General features: G+C 48.2%; 1 protein-coding gene across 1 annotated transcript in view; it reads right to left on the bottom strand.

The window, feature by feature from the left end:
• Positions 1–16662, bottom strand: part of ABCC10 (ATP binding cassette subfamily C member 10) — a 609641-nt gene that overhangs the window by 55462 nt on the left and 537517 nt on the right. Inside the window, 1 exon segment of the mRNA XM_069608805.1 lies at positions 89–201. Within this exon segment, the coding sequence (XP_069464906.1) occupies positions 89–201 (113 nt within the window).

Raw genomic sequence — 16662 nt, 5'->3', positions numbered from 1 at the left:
TGCTGTTGTGAGAGTGGGTGTGAAGAGGAGGGTGGGCATAAAGGGACAACATCTGTTCCATGGATAGTTATGGGCAACGTCTCAATACCTGTGGGCGATCGTCAAGACAGTTTTATCAGCAAAACGTTCTCGGATCGTCTGCTGCAGCACCTGGTCCGTTTTCTGGTCCACGCTGGCCGTGGCTTCATCAATGCAAAGGACCTACCAGAAGGAAAGAGGATGTGAGAGCATCAGCGACAGCTCATAATACTAGTCATTTCGAAGTGATAGGAAGGAGGTGGGAAAGGGCAGGAGAGAATGCCATCCACTGATTTGGATGGGGGACACCGCCCAGATAGAAATGCTCATGCTACTGGTCAAGATAGCACTGCCTGAAACACTTGACCACCACCACATCCACCACCGGTGTCATTCATAAGTGTCTGGGAGTCTCAGCCCACACTTCAGTCCAACCAATCCCCATATATTGTTAGCGATGACTAAATCATTCCCCTTCTGTATTCAGTGCGTGCGCTTTGGGGACCCTGCCCTTACTAGGAACCTGCTGTGGATCATTTCAAATTATACAGTGTGCAAAGTCAGGGACACCCAATATAAGGGACACCCATATACTTTAACATCTCTTGCCAACACTATGGCATTCTGAATACCCATGTCAAAATGTTTCTAATGACTCCATGTATCAAAAAGGATTGAGTTTCAATGCACCCAAAGGAGAAAGTACTTATAATTAATCAAAATCCTATTTTTCTTCAACATCATCTTTAGTACCAAAATAACGGAGCATGGGCTAGGTCCCGGGACGCATAGCTCTTTCATTCTTTTTCCCTAAATTAATTCCTAACCGAACGCTGTCACTCTGAACCATCAAACACGGACACAGGATTCCTCAAGACACTCGCAAATTACCACCACCGAACAATAATCATAAAATGGAACTAAGGACAACAGGGACCCCACTGCGCTGATTAATAACAAAAGTAGAGGAATTCCCCTTTTTTTGCAGGCTTATAGACTATAACCCTACTGGCCCAGTCTTGGCCATCAACGGACAAGACTTCTCAAGAACCTCCCGGATTACCATCTCCCCAATTAACCTACTGACCTGCCAATTTCCACATACAGGTACACAGCACTGTTTTATTTTTGGCCTGCACCCATCAACACATCTCAGGGTTTGCACCTGCCTCTTCCTCTCCCTCCAACTAACCGTCCCTCGCTTCCAAAACCCTACACCACAAAGTTATCAAAATGCTGAAGGCTTGCTATGTGAGACCAGATTACATTACATTATTTTAAAACTTGTGTTTAACCAAAAACGAGCAAAAAAGTAGTGCACTACCGACGCTTGCTTTTATTTACTGAAGTGAAAATGAAAACAAGGAAAGTGTACAATGCAGCCAATCTCCCGCTTACGCACTGGGGGCCACTGTTACTTTAAGATAACGGGAGCCTCCAACGAGCCCCCACAATGGACCGCAGTGGCAGCCAACCCTCTGTGCATTTTTGCCTTGATAGTAAAACTAATAACTTTCCTATTATCACCCCTCAAAATCTCACATGAAAGGAAGTGTAGGTTAGGTTTCTAACAAACCTAGCTTAGAGCAGCAAAGCAATAGCAAGTGGCCGAGGGAGCGTGGCCTGGAGCCGATGGCGAGCAGAGGCTGATTCGCCGGGCTCCGGCCGAGACGCCGTTTCCGAATCTTTTTTCTCCGGCTCCAGCGAGATAGCAGCCCGCTGAGAAGCACGCAGCGGTGTGTGAGGCGATCCCGCACAAAACCTGCTCGAGGGGACGGACTCTCCGGCCCCCTAGACGCCAGCGCTGGTCTTAGAACGCGCTCCCTCCCCCCGCCGTGCCTGGATCCAAGATGGCGTCTCACAGAGCTTAGCGGGGCCTCCGCGGAGCACCCCCCGCCAGCACATCCAGGCGGTGAACGTCGAAGAGGAGCACCACAGCGGAGCGGGCCTCCTTCTAATATCCGACCGTGGCTGGCACCAGATCCTCGCCCTTCTCCTCTCCCACCACGCCGGAAGGCTCCGGTCGACACTACGTGCCGGTGTCGCTCTATCTCCAGAGCTTCACCGCGGCACAAATCACATCTCCGAGACGGCGGTGAGGGTCTCCGCGCAACGCCCGAACTCATCCGCCTCTAACTCTTTCTCCCCGACCTACCCGAAAATAGGCACGGTACATACTCCGGGGACGGGAGTACGCGGCGACGCCACCGGCCTCACCCTCCTGGGCCCACATCCATCTGCAGGGAGGCCGCCGCCGGGAGGCGGGGCCGAAGGAGCTGCTGGGTCACTGGGTCGCAGTGGCCCGTCACCTTGCCCAAAGGCCCGGAAACCAGGAAAGACCCGGAAAGCCGCGACGGTGCGCCAAGCCACGGAACAATTGTGAGCACGGCCCCAGCTACCCTCCCCAACCACAACCTGCATTGTCCTCGCGGCTGGGCCACCCAACTGGACTCATTCACCAAGAGGGGACAACTCCGGCCCTAAGCGCCCCAACACCATCACCCCTGAGTCCAGGGGCAGCGACACAGGCGCTAAGATAGCGGATGAAGCATCAGAACGCACAGTGGAACACTCCACCCCATGTGCCCTGGACAGCTCCCAACCACTGAAAATAATAACTCCCCAGGGCACAGCCCACCCTAGAACACCACTCCGGGCCACATAAGCGAGTGGCCCTGAACCTCACCCCTCCAGACTCAGGATTCCAGGGTAACCACTAGTACGCCTCCAACATGGCCGCCAAAAATAAAACCAGAGCCGCCACCATGGACTCCTTTGTCTCAGCCAGGGCAAAGACTCCCACCCAAGCCAAGGCCAGCTCCACTGAAAACATTCGCTCGCAGGAGACGGAGCCCAAAGATAATCACTCCCAGATAATGGACGCCATTGCCTCATTAAAGACTCACATCGACTCCAAGATAGACGAGTTCAAAATAGACATACAACTCATTCGCCAAGATGCCCGCAACTTAACGGAAAGGGTGACGGCCATGGAGAAATCCACAGAGGAGGGGTCCGCGGACACGGCGACCCTACAATCTGAAGTTTCGAACCTGAAAGGGAAGGTCGCATTCCTAGAAGAAAGGGCGGAGGAAGCCGAGGGTCGGGCTAGACGAGGGAACATCAGAATCCTAGGTATCCCGGAGGGGAATGAAGGCCTAAATACCACGTCCTATGTTGAAACCCTGCTGCTACAGGAGATTGGGGCCGGCAAACTGACTCAGGGATTTGCGGTGGAAAGGGCCCACAGGTCCCTACAGAAACGACCTCCCCCTGGCTCACATCCACGGCCAATCATAGCCAAGATACTAAATTTCCAAGACAGAGAAATTATATTAAGATACTCCAGGGAAACTGGCCCTATTGTACAGGGTGACTCTAAGATTTCCATATACCCGGACTATACCCAGAAAGTACAGAGGGAGAGGAACTCGTTTGTTCCGATCAAAGCAAGGCTTCGCCAACTGAACCTTAAATACAGGTTGCTGTACCCGTCCCGCCTGAAAGTTATCCACAAAGGGCGAGCAATCTTCCTCGACAATCCGGAAGCAGCCAACATGTGGCTAGAGGACAATAACCTTGCTGACGGTGGAGATAACCCAGGAGGGGAAGACTGAACCTCGGGGGAGCTGAGCTAGACCCCAGGGACCCTCCACACCACCCACACATGAAGCGTAAACAGCCGGACCCAAGCAGGTAATCCAATTAACAGTATATCGTATGGAAACAACCCTCGTTTGGCCTCGCCGCCTTGCAGCAGCCCCGCCCCCAGCGAAAGATCCAACCGGGCGAGTTTCTGCCCGACCCAACTCGCGCCCGACTCCCGGATGGGTTTAGACGGCGCGGGAGCGCCTGAGCATCGCGACAGAGTTGTAGTCGCTGGGCGCACCAGTTTGAGTTATGTTATTAGCTTAGTTAGTCCTATAGTCTTCGTCCCATTGATGCTTGAAAATATCGAGATGGCCACAGGATACGCCCCAAGAATCGACGAACCAGAGGTCCATCGCCTACAACTTACCAACCACGCTTTGATGCCGCATCGGGCCACCGTAGTTGTCCCCCACGCCAAACCCAGAACGCTGCACCAATGGCATCACAACTCAATGTCATGACATGGAACGTAAGGGGAATGGGCTCGTACCTCAGGAGGAACCGCATACAGTCTTACCTTAGGAGGAAGAAAGTCTCGATAGCGATGTTACAGGAGACGCACCTCACCGAAGACGCTCTGTCCAAACTGGCAGACCGATGGGAGGGAACTGTGAGAGGATCCCCATATTCCAAATACGCAAGGGGTGTGCTGATATGGATAAACCCGAATGTGCCTTTCCAGTTACACGGATGTGAATCTGACAAGGACGGCAGATACGTAATAATGTGGGGAACTATGGAACAGACCCCGATTTGCTTAGCTAACACATATTTCCCGCAACACGGAATCCCGTCTTATCTCAATACACTGAGTCCCAAGCTGGCACACCACCGAGGCCAAACCTTCCTATGGGGAGGAGATTTCAACTGTGTCATGGACACAACTATGGACAGATCACTTCCTCCCCCCCAATCAAGCAACCCCGCAACCCGTGCTATGGCGGAAACACTGGACCAACTCAATCTAGTGGACATCTGGAGGATACAACACCTAGCCGACAGGATTTACTCACATTACTCAGCCCCACACAACGTCCACACAAGAATAGATTACTTGTTCATTGATCGAGAAGAGGCCCCGCTGGCGACAGCCACAGAGTACCTGGGGAGATCCATCTCCGATCACTCTCCGTTAGTCATGCAATGGCGGCAGAGGGGACCCAGACCCCCCGATCCCCATGTGGAGAATGCCTTCCGCGACATTAGAGGATCCACAGTTCAGAGAGGACCTTGCCGAGAGACTAGAGGAGTACGTCGAAATCAATAAAGGATCCGTCTCCACTTGGAGCACACTGTGGGAAGCCATGAAGGTGGTTACCAGAGGAGAAATCATATCTAGAGCTGGTGGCACCCGCAGGCAACTAAAGACGTCACTTGAGGCCCAAGAATCAGAGATCACTCGTTTAGAGTCCACTCTTGACACCTCCCCAGGGGTCGAAACGGAACTGAAAGCAGCCCGAGAAAAATGCCAGCTCTCCTGGGACAGGCTGGAAAAATTTGACTGCCACATACACCGCTCGATCCCACAGGGAATCAGACAAACCAAGCAGGCTGTTGGCCTGGTTGTGTAGAAGAGAGCACCCTAAACACTTACCAACGGAAATAATAGACGCCGAGGGTGCATCCCACAGGACACAGATGGGGATCAACAAAGCATTTGCCGAGTTTTACTCAAAACTATATGCTCATGAAGCCCGGATCCCCACCACAGAAATAATAGATACCCTGGAAGAGATCGACCTACCCCAAATATCCAGCGAACAGAGAACTGAACTAGACATGGAAATCACTCTCGACGATGTAAGATGGGCCATCAGGTCGCTCGCTACCTCCAAGACCCCTGGTAGTGACGGGCTCACGCCGGAATTTTACAAAGCATACGAGCCCATTCTCACCCCCATCCTACACGAAGTCTACCAGGAAGCTTATACAAACGGGATCCTCCCCAAATGAGAGAGACTATAATCATCCCCATGCTTAAGCCCCACAAACCGCCCACTGACTGCGACTCATACCGACCCCTGGCCATGCTCAACTACGATAGCAAGATCCTCACCTCAATACTGGCCAGCAGACTTGCTAGAGTGATAGGGTCCATAATTCATGAGGATCAGAACGGATTTGTCCCAGGACGCAACACCACAGCCAACTTGAGGAGGCTTCAACACATCATGGCCGAAACTCACGATTCGGAGGAAGATCTAGCGATTTTGTCGCTTGACGCCATTAAGGCCTTTGACTCCATCTACTGGGAGTGGCTGGTGGAGGCCTTGCGGGCTTTTGGCTTCGGAGATGGTTTCATCAGATGGGTCCAGGTTCTCTACAACTCCCCAGTGGCCAGGGTCAAGACAGGCGGAATAGTCTCAGAACCTTGGGAAATACAGAGGGGCACGAGACAAGGATGTCCACTTTCGCCCATGCTGTACATACTGGGACTGGAACCGATTGCCTTATACTTTCGTCAACAGCTCTTTGACGCTGGCATCAAGGTGGGCAACGTTTATAACATAATATCATTGTACGCAGATGACGTTCTTCTGTACTTAAAAGACCCTGAGATCAATGCACCGATAACACTGGAAGTACTCGACAACTACGCGAGATACTCCGGAATCCAATTTAGCAGACACAAATCCTCAGCATTCCCCCTGGCCGGATTGAGAGACGCCTTAGCGGAGGACCTTCCGATCATAGGGATAAAATGGCAACCCGAGAAGTTCAGATACTTGGGGATTAATGTCAGCCACACCCCACAGCTCACACATGAGCACAACACAGAAGTCGCCGTCACCAACCTCCGACGATCCATAAAATTCTGGTCCAAACTCCCACTGGCAATGGTGGGGAGAGCGGCGATTGTCAAAATGATAATCCTTCCCCGCTTCTTATACTTCTTTGTGAACATTTGCCATTACGTACGGCCCCCCTTCTTCAAGAAATTGGAGGCCATTATTAAGGACTTTCTGTGGGGACCTCACAGGCATAAACTGTCACTGGCTACACTAACCCTGCCACATAAAGAAGGTGGAATAAAACTTCCAAATCTCCAGCTCTATTACCTGGCCGCTCAGCTCAGTCACATCACGAGGTGGCTGTCGGACGAATCTTCAGCTGAACTGGGGCTACTGAAGCAACCTCACACCAACTTAACTCCCAAGGAAACCCTATGGAACCCCCTCTGCCGCTCCCCGGAAACCCCTTTGGTTGTGGGGCTTGGCAGACAGATATGGACCAGGACTTGCTACATCAGGAAGGTGCAACACCCATACTCTCCAGACCACCCCATAATGGTAGATGTGTGCAAGAAGGAGGCAGACCTCCCCATAGCAAGGAGGTGGGAGGAAGCCGCAATATACACATGGGGAGACATGTTTGAAGATGGAGTGTTCAGGGACTTTGAATCGATACAAGATATCGAAGGACTACCCAAAGGCCAGTTCCTTTGGTACCATAGGCTCAAACACACTGCCAAGAAACAGTGGCCCTCCTGGCCGGAGGAACCCACCTCGGACCCTCTACTACAGGAAATGTATGACCTCTCCGATAGATGGAGACCGGTCTCCAGGTTGTACAACAAGCTCATCGACAAACCTAACCCTAAGGGAGCGGCGCTGAGGGCAAAATGGGAAGCAGACCTCGCAGCCCCACTCACTGATAAAGAATGGGAAAGAGCACTAATATTCCCCAAGAAAGTGTCAAGAAACTCCAGATTTGGCCAAATACAGCTGAACGTCCTTTACCGAACCTACATGACTCCCCACAGAGTTGCCTCGTTCAATGCGAAGGTCCCACCGGTGTGCCCATGGTGCGGGAACGACAGGGCAGACATGATCCATATGTTCTGGACCTGCACCAAAGCGATGACACTCTGGTCAAAAGTCAAGCAGTCCTGTAGAGACGCCGGTATGGAGCGATATGAATGGTCACCAGGAGAATGCCTACTGGGTACATACCCCAGACCAAGTAAATTCAAACACCTTGTGAAACTAATGGACATTTCATGCATACTTGTTAAAAGGACCATAGCGATGGCTTGGAAGACACCCGCAGGCCCCAGACACGAGCGCTGGTTAAACGAAATGGCGAGATGGACAGCTGCAGAGACCAGAGCCTGGCAGGAAGGAACCACATCCAACGGGGACGCCTGGAAGGCTCTCCTGATGGACATGCTCTTCGATGCGGATCATAAGCCCCCCTGAACACCTGTCGTGGTTTGTTGTAACAGGCTACTACCATCACAATGCAGATGTCCCCTGCAACTGTTCCCCTCCACTTCCCGAGAAGTTACACCCTGGGCTGAACCGCCATCACGAACTCTACATGTTACATCACACGAAGACTATCGTTGTTTAAGTTAAGTTTTCTTTTGTTTACTCCTATTTTTTTCTTTTTCTCTTTTCTCTTTCACTTGTTTAATTCACGAGTTTGTATTGTCTCACCTTTATCACGAAACCAATAAAATACTTTGAAGAAAAAAAAAAATACTTTGAAAAAAAAAAAAGCCAGTGGCCGATCAGCGCTGTGAGGCTGCACTGTGTGAGTTTAGCACTATACAAATACCAAACAACTTTTTGAGGCTCTTAAAGAAGAATGCTGAAGCTCTGATCTGGCTAAATGCAAACAATAACACACACCAACACAGCACCTGTTTCACTTGAAGGCATGGAAGGCCCTTCTGTAGGGTTGCCTACCTCCCAAAGAATACCCATGCAGTCAAATGGCATTCCCTATGAACCCAACAGCAAGTAGTCGAAGTTCTGAGATCTTGGTTGAACGCCAGTCTTTTGTGATCACAACCAAAAAGCAAAGAATGGGGTTCAGCAACATTTTTGTATTTATGATCAATATTGGTGATCCCATGATGGCGGCACACAGATGCATCTTTAAGGCTAACGGTTTGGCCTTGTAAACAAATGTACTTCCTTTGCCATCCCTAAATCTCATTATATTCCGTTGGCTCCCAAACACTATAATTGGGCTCTTCCAGGGTCCCCTCCTTTGCTAGAACAGCAATACTGTGAGTTCAAGCTTTCTCTACATTAAAGCTCTTCCACAGTAGTAAACCTTGTCTTGATCCTGATGTCCAACAATGCTGTGAACAGCAAGTTGGATCACTGTAGAAGACTCTGCACAAGTTAATCTATTGAACCAAAGGACCTCAGGCAAATTAAATGCCAGAACAGGCCTTCAGGTACCCATTACTCCTGTGTCCCTGATTTGATTGCCAACGCAAACTAAGATAAAATTTAAAATATTAACCATGAAGACCACCTGAAAACATCACTTGTAAATTGGCAGAGCTCCACGTCAAGTCTCATATTGAAGCATGCCTTTGAATAGCACCAGCAGAAAATGACGCATCTACGTCATGGGGACGGCCCTGCGATGGCTCTGGGTGAAAGCAGACAGGATGGTTGCGGGTGACCAGTAAATGGCACTTCTGACATTGGGGGATGTGTGACGTGAATAGGACCCGCTTGATCTGGTAGGATGGGACTAGGAGGTGAATAAGAGTGAGATGCAGAAAAGCCAGAGAAGAGACGTACGGCATGTGGGAGGCGGGTACGCAAGGTCTGACATGAGAAGGTATCATAAAAACCATAACGAGATGTTCATGTACCACAGAAGGGAGTTCATGCTAAACAGAGTGCTGTGTCCCTACAGAGAACATGTCACATGCCAGGGGGGTTACCAAAGAAGGGAAATCAGCCACGGCAGGGAAGGGCTGGGCTAAGAGAAGGCAAACAAGTGCATACAAAACATTAGAGCTCCTAAATTCCCAAAATTGAATACTGGTCAAGCGAAACTGATATCTCTCTGAGTTCTCTTCAATAGGTTTCAAATCTTAGATGCTGTCTCAATGCCTCCTCAGGCAGCACCCGCACAAATGCTTCTCACTGCACAAAACACTTGAGACGTTTATCCATAGCAGCAAAAAAGAAAGAAATGAAAAAGGCTGTGAAACAATGTAAAAACGATCCACTGCTAACGAATAAAGTCAAGATCCAGACAGCCAAGCAAACATTGGCTAAAAACTGCCAAAATGACTCAAGTTCAAGAAGATGCAGAAAAAATTCCATAATACTCAGTGCTTATGGGATCTCTTAAATCCACAAATGACGTTACAAGACAAAATGATTGTGGATGTTCAAGAATTGGCATGGATAAGATATTTCAAGGCGTTATACAAAGAGACCTACGACGAAGGAAAACACGAACATAACGAACGAAACAAGATGGTCATTTGTATGTGATCATAATGAAATAATAAACATAATCCAGAAACTCAACGTTTCTTGGGCCCCTGGCCCGGATGGACTCTCGAACTCCATAATTAAAAAGAACCCGGAAATATGGGCTCCCTTTTGTAACGTCATATTTGAATTAATCAATCGAACAAAGGCTGTACCTGAGACATGGCAATTAGCTACGCTTATTCCAATCTACAAACAGGGATCTACAAAAGAACCATCCAATTACCGACCCCTGGCTTCACTGTACCCCTTAGGGAATATTTTTGCAAATCTACTCCTAATAAAACTTAACATCTGGTCAAAATCACAAAAGAGGCAGGCGGTCAGAAAAAACGGTTTTGTCAAACAAGTTGGAACAAACTTCAACTTAATGATTCTGAACTGAACTTGCTCAAACACAAAGCTGCGAATGCCAAAACTCAAACATATGCCGCGTTTGTCGATCTGCATCTCGCCTTCGACAAGATAAATCGGGATCTATTGTGGGAGAAATTGGAGAAATGGGGCTGTCTGAGCAACATACTTGAGCCTATCAAACTGCTGTACTCAAACATCAAAATTCGAGTCGAATGACAGCTGATGGGCGTGTAACAAAATGGATACGAACTTGGCATGGACTGAAGCAAGGGTGCCTGCTGGCTGCAGCCCTATTTAATCTCTTCACCTCGGATTTTGAAGAAAACATCTACCCCCCTCTTATGAATCCTCCAAAACTCAACGCAACTCCTCTCCCCTGTCTAATGTACGCAGACGACATTGTCATTCTGACAAAAACACCTTGTGGTCTGCAAATTGCACTAGATAATATGTAAGAATATATGCAAAAGAACAAACTTGCGATAAACGTCCAAAAGACCAAAATCATGACTTTAACTCAACAGCATCAAAAGGAAGAAAAAACAACATGCCTTCTATTTACAAAAACAAAAACTTGAACAAGTCAAAACATACAAATATTTGGGCATATGGATCAATCAATCCCAAATCAAACAAAACTGGTCCTCACAGCTAAAATCAAAAGCCAACTCACTTGCCAGACAAGGCCTTATTATTTTCAATCAAGCCTGTCATAGCCTTTTACAGGCAAAAAGTGAATGCCCTACTAGCCTACGGTGGAGAAACTATGCTAAATATCGACCAGTCAATTTGGGTCAAAATAGAGGCCTGCTTCTGGAGGAAAGTCTTTGCCCTTCCGCAAACGATCCCCATGCCACGGATAAGGTATAAGCTGGGCTTACAATCTCTCCATTCAATTATAATGTGGAAAAAACACGATTTCTACAGAAAATTGAATAATGTTGACATCATACCTGCTCTGGACATTTTGAGAACACATCTCAAGATCAATGATACTGTGCTAATAAAATGGAAAGAAGCTTTTAACAAGATTTGAATGGAAAAAGACATCTCCATGGATATGTTAATAAACAGACCCCAGAAAGCCAAAACTCACCTAGCTAGACTCAATTGGATTGAGACACTACACCTGAAAAATCAGTATAAACGAAATGTATGCTGTGACGGCGAAATAAGAGCCCTTAACCAACTGCCTCATTTGTTTGAATTTGTTTCCGGATCGGCAAATTCACGATACCTTTTTGAGACTCAGAATGAATCTTCTCCCAACTCGAGAAATTACAGAAAAAAGAAGTCAGAGCAAAGAATCCAGTCAATCATGTAGATTACGTAAAAATGTGGAGACTATTGAAACCATCTGATGGAATGTCGAAAAACGAATTGCTTTCAGTGGAAAGTATTCTAGTGCCCCTACTGAACTAGAAGCCTCAGAACGATGGTCCCAAATACTGTTAGGTAACAGAAGAATGGTAACCACCATCGTCCGCTTCTGGAAAGACATTTCTGACGATGGTTATCGCTAGACACTTTGAAGAAGATGAAAAATTGTAAAGTAAACTCGGCTCATTTTTTTAAATTGATTAATAGGCTGTGATAAATGTAAGGTTTAAGATGCAAATCACAGACATTTCTAATAAAAAAAAAAACAAACAGAGGACCTCCTCGATGTCCTCTCTAACACTGTAAGGGGCTGAGGGGCGATTCAACTTTAAGCTGCAGGAACCCCACTGTCACTTCTTTAACCTCCACATAAAGCTCCCATGCGCGTGGACGAATAGTTCACAATTTGCCCAACCACCCGGCCCATATAACTTTCTCGAACTCACAAACCTGCCGAGTGGAGTCTATGCACGTGGGCAACGAAAACACACCTACTGCGAAGAGTAAAACACAAAAACATAGTTGGTATTCCTCTTATCATTAAAGCTGCGTGTCTGGAATACCTCATATTCCAGCCTCTAGGCTTCTTCTGCAGATCGTTCTGGCAAAGTACTCAGAAGCTGTTCAGCCTTCTCAGCCTCCCATGCAATGTACTCTTTCCTTTTCCACAGTTATCCTGAGTTTTGCAGGGTTCACGATGTCTGCCTTTGCTCTGTGGGCAAGAAATCTCTTCAGTCTCTTCTACTGGTTTCGAGATGTACCTTCTCATTCACAACTTTAAAAATTCTCTCTTTGTCTCTGGTGTCGGACAGTTTAACAATGACTGTTGGGCCACTGCAGAGGCACTCATTTCATTAGTTTTGCGTTGCTCGATTCTACAGCACTTGTCGATGTATACTGGGTCTTCTTCAATGACCCAGCCTAACACCTCTGGGAGCCAGGTTGGAGACAAAAGCTATCGCGGCTTTGCCTTCCGCCCCAAACGGGAGGCCAACCACTATAATTTGATTGGCGTGGACAGCATTTTCAAGTTGTTCCAGTCTCCTTTCCATGGCCTTGTTCCCTGCATCACTGCCTCCAACTCCGTGCTCAGCTGTTTCTCCACTGGAACTGTCTGGATATTCTGCTGTTCTATCTCCGAGGTTTAAACTAACTCGCCACATGCTCGTTACATATTTTCCTATGTTGCTTATACCTGCACTATCTCATGTTTTATGCTGTACTATATGCTTCTGTAACCTAATCTAAGATATGCGCCCAGATGCTCGAGGGCCAGGCGCACTTTACAAATAAAGAAAATACAAATACAAATTCTGTTCCAAGGTCGCTGTTCTGATGTCTAGCTGGGTGACCTTTTCACTCAGGTGATCAAGTTTGCCTTCTAGTCTTGTAACTGTTCTGTCGATTCGCCCCAGAACTAACGAGAGGCTTTCTTGTGATGGGGGTGAAGCCCTGTACGGATGCTCCAAGGAGCACTGCTTGTTTGTTGAGCCACGCAGAGTGAAAAAGTCCCCATCAGCCAGCTTCTCCTTTTGCTTATTTTTCCCAGAAGCCATCGTAGGAGCACTTGACTGCCCCTATCTGGGATTCTGCAGCATGGTTGGGGCCATAGTAGAGCATTTCGCTACAGCGCCTACTTTTATTCACTGCTCTAGGTACTTCCAGTTAAGTTCTCTTAAGAGGTCGAGTATGGCTTAATAAAGGATCTGTGGACAGGCTTCCAGTCGGCAGGGGGTGTTAGTTCGGAACAGTTATCCTTCCTAGCCCCGCTTCACCATGGACTGCTTGATCCTGGGGCTGTGTGATTAGGGAGAGCAGTGCTGCCGATTTTTGCAAACTCACGTCTCCCTGCTTTTGGCCAGCGATGTACTCTTTTCTTCCATTTCTGAATTGGCTGGATATTCTTCCACCATTACACCTCCTTCAGCCAACTTATTCACTCGTTTTCAGGTGTGCCACCATTTTCTTACTCGTTTAAGCAGTCATCTGCTCAGTATTCCACACACGATTATTTCGAGTGGACCTCCAGACGTGTGGCTTCATTCTGGACTGTTAGTAAAGGGGCTTCTTGACATGCTGTCTTCTCCACATCGTCACTCCTGTTATTCGAATGTTGTATTTATGGACTGATTCGCACAGTGCCAAGATAACCTTAAGCCAATAGTGTTCAGGACTACTATGCACTGACTCCTATGTGCTGCTTTTTCTTTTTAGCTTTGCCTTACAAATAATAGTGTGTTTGTGTAAACTTCATTACAACCCCAGCGCTCCATTTGTTTTTATTAGCAGCATTACACACTCTCTTCGGAGTAGATTAGATCACCTGTAACGTTTATGTGGTGCAGTGGAGCGGTAAGGTGCCTCCTTGGTTGATCAAAAGATCTAGTTCCAGTGCTCCCGATCGTCTCCCGAGTGATAGTTGGCAAGGGGGTTCGGGGGGGACATGGACAAAGCCCTGTACTGACCTTTATCTATTGGGACTGCTTGCATCATACCACCCTGTAATAGCTGGTACTGCTTCCATCATACCACCCTTTAATAGCTGTGACTGCTTCCATCATACCACCCTCTAATAGCTGGGACTGCTTCCATCATACCACTCTGTAATAGCTGTGACAGCTTCCATCATGCCATTGTTACGGTCACTTTGTCTCTGTGGGGAAGTTGGGCACGGTCGTAGCCCCTGAGGAAGTGAATTCCCCTTGTCGCACTTCTTCCCCTGCTCGTGGTCTGAGGACTGATTTTGTTGTTGGCACTGCCCCTGCGAGGATATGAGAGATTGTGAGAAGGCTGCTATATGACTGCTGTCTCTCTCGACCCCTTCTTCCCAGAATGTGGTGAGCATGTGCCGACCCATATCGTCTCACCTGTTGATTGATGATGGCGAGCTCTCCGTCCTGCTTCTCACAGCAGGGGCGCGTTGAATGGACCGAGTTCCTTCACTGATCCATGTGCGTGGCAGCCCAGGCTGGCTGTGGCTGAACCACTCCTAAATGTAAGTGTCTTTTGGCTTTTAAAATATTGTAGTGTTGATTCTTGATTATTGCCCGTATCCTTTTAATAACGTCTTTCCTCTGCTTTCTCCCAATGGGTGATATGCGGCCTAACGGTAGTTGCGGTGCAAGAAGCGAGACCAAATGGGAAGAGAATGGAGTCCACGATGTTCCAACAGATGGTGAGTGTTGGTTTTAGGTCAAGCGCAAGGATTTGTCTAAGCGCGACCTTAAACGTAATGTCTTAGCGGTTTCTAACCTTGTCTTTGTCTTTTTTCCCTTCCAGGCACCGTCTGTTACGACGTCGGGCTGGAGCGCTGCTATCCGGAGGTCTGGAGATGGAAGATGAATGTCAGAGTCCACGATGATGTGTGCCGAAGGAAGCAGATTGCAAGATAAGTGCTGCGGCTGGTAGCTGGAGACAAGATAAGGTGCGCTCCGGCGAGTAGCTGAAGACAGGTAAGGTGCGCTCTGGCTGGTAGCTGGAAGCAGGTAAGATGCGCTTAGGCGGTGGTGAGCATTACGCTGCAATAGCAGCATAACGCGAAGGGCGTGCTGGGGGACAGAGCAGACTTATATAGCCTGCTCTGGCCACGCCCATAGTCATGACTCATCGGCCCCACCCTGCCACTCCTAAAAGGATGCTTACATGTGCATTCTGCCTCTCCCCAGCATCCACACCCGACCCAAAGCACATGGGGGCCCCTGCGGGGGAAAGCAAGTACCTGCACCAAATAAAATGTGCTAGTGCACATTTATTTATGAGCCTGGCGCCAAAGGCGCCCGGACTGAGACAAGCTGGGTTCTGCAAGTCGTATTGTCCCCAAGGGACAATAAAAGGTTGTGTTTCCCCTTGTTCTCGTGCCTTGATGGTGCAGGGTCTGGTGTTCTGGAGCCATGACAGCACTCCCCCCTCCCCCCAAGGCTCCTCTCATGGGTGTTCTTTCTCCCAGCCCTGGTTTGATTGGATTGCTGCAATGGAATTGTCTGATCAGCCGTGGAGCGTGGACAAATTCACTGGGTTCCCATGTACAGTCTTGAGGTCCATAACCCTTCCGGTCTATAAGGTAGTACAATTTAGATCGCACTATTTTGGAATCCAGAATAGTTTTGACCTCGTATTCCTGTTCTCCTTCTAGGATGTCGGGCTCTAGTGGTGCTTCAATTCGAGTACCTGGTTTCATTGGTTTCAAGAGTGAAACACGGAATACTGGATGGATTTGCATATTGGATGGTAATTCCAATTTCATGGCAGCTGGGATTGTCATGGCTTTGATGGAATAAGGCCCCAGATACCTGGGACGGAAGGCTCGTGGTCCTTTCAAGGGAATGTTTTCGGATGCTAACCAAACTTTGTCTCTGACATGGTAATATGGGGCCTCCCTTCTGTGTCGGTCTGCAAACCTTTTCTGTTTTTCTTTAGCTCTGGTCAGATGTTCAGCCGCATCTTTAAGAATCCGAGTGATGGTCTTATGTAAGGTTGTTACTGCCGGCATTTCCAATTCGTCAAGGGAATCCAAAGTGGACGTTCGAGGATGTCGAGCATGCACCGTATAGAATGGGGTCTGTCCGGTGCTAGTGTGGATGGAATTGTTGTAGGCGAATTCGGTCAGCCAAAGTATGTCTTTCCAGGATTCCTCAGTTTGTTGCAACATACACCTCAGATTTTGCTCCAAGGTCTAGTTGGTCCGTTCCGTTTGGCCATCGGTTTGAGGATGGTGACTAGTGGATAACCGGAGATCAATTTTGGCTATTTTGCAGCACCTCCTCCAGAGTGCTGAGACGAACCGAGTTCCACAATCTGAAATTAGTACTGATGGGAATCCGTGTAGTTTGACAATCTGTTCCAAAAACACAGTGGTGAGGGCAGAAGCAGTGGGGAGTCCTTTTAATGGAATAAAATGAGCCATTTTGGAGAACAAATCTACAATAACTAAGATGGTGTATTATCCATTGCAGGGAGGAATATCTATGATAGTCCATTGACAATGTATGCCGTTGTGCTGGTG

This window comes from Ambystoma mexicanum, chromosome 4q (genome assembly GCF_040938575.1).
Source record: "Ambystoma mexicanum isolate Mex_15411 chromosome 4q, UKY_AmexF1_1, whole genome shotgun sequence".
Taxonomy (NCBI): domain Eukaryota; kingdom Metazoa; phylum Chordata; class Amphibia; order Caudata; family Ambystomatidae; genus Ambystoma; species Ambystoma mexicanum.
Note: the sequence above shows the minus strand (reverse complement) of the source record. Positions and strands in the feature narration are given on the sequence as shown.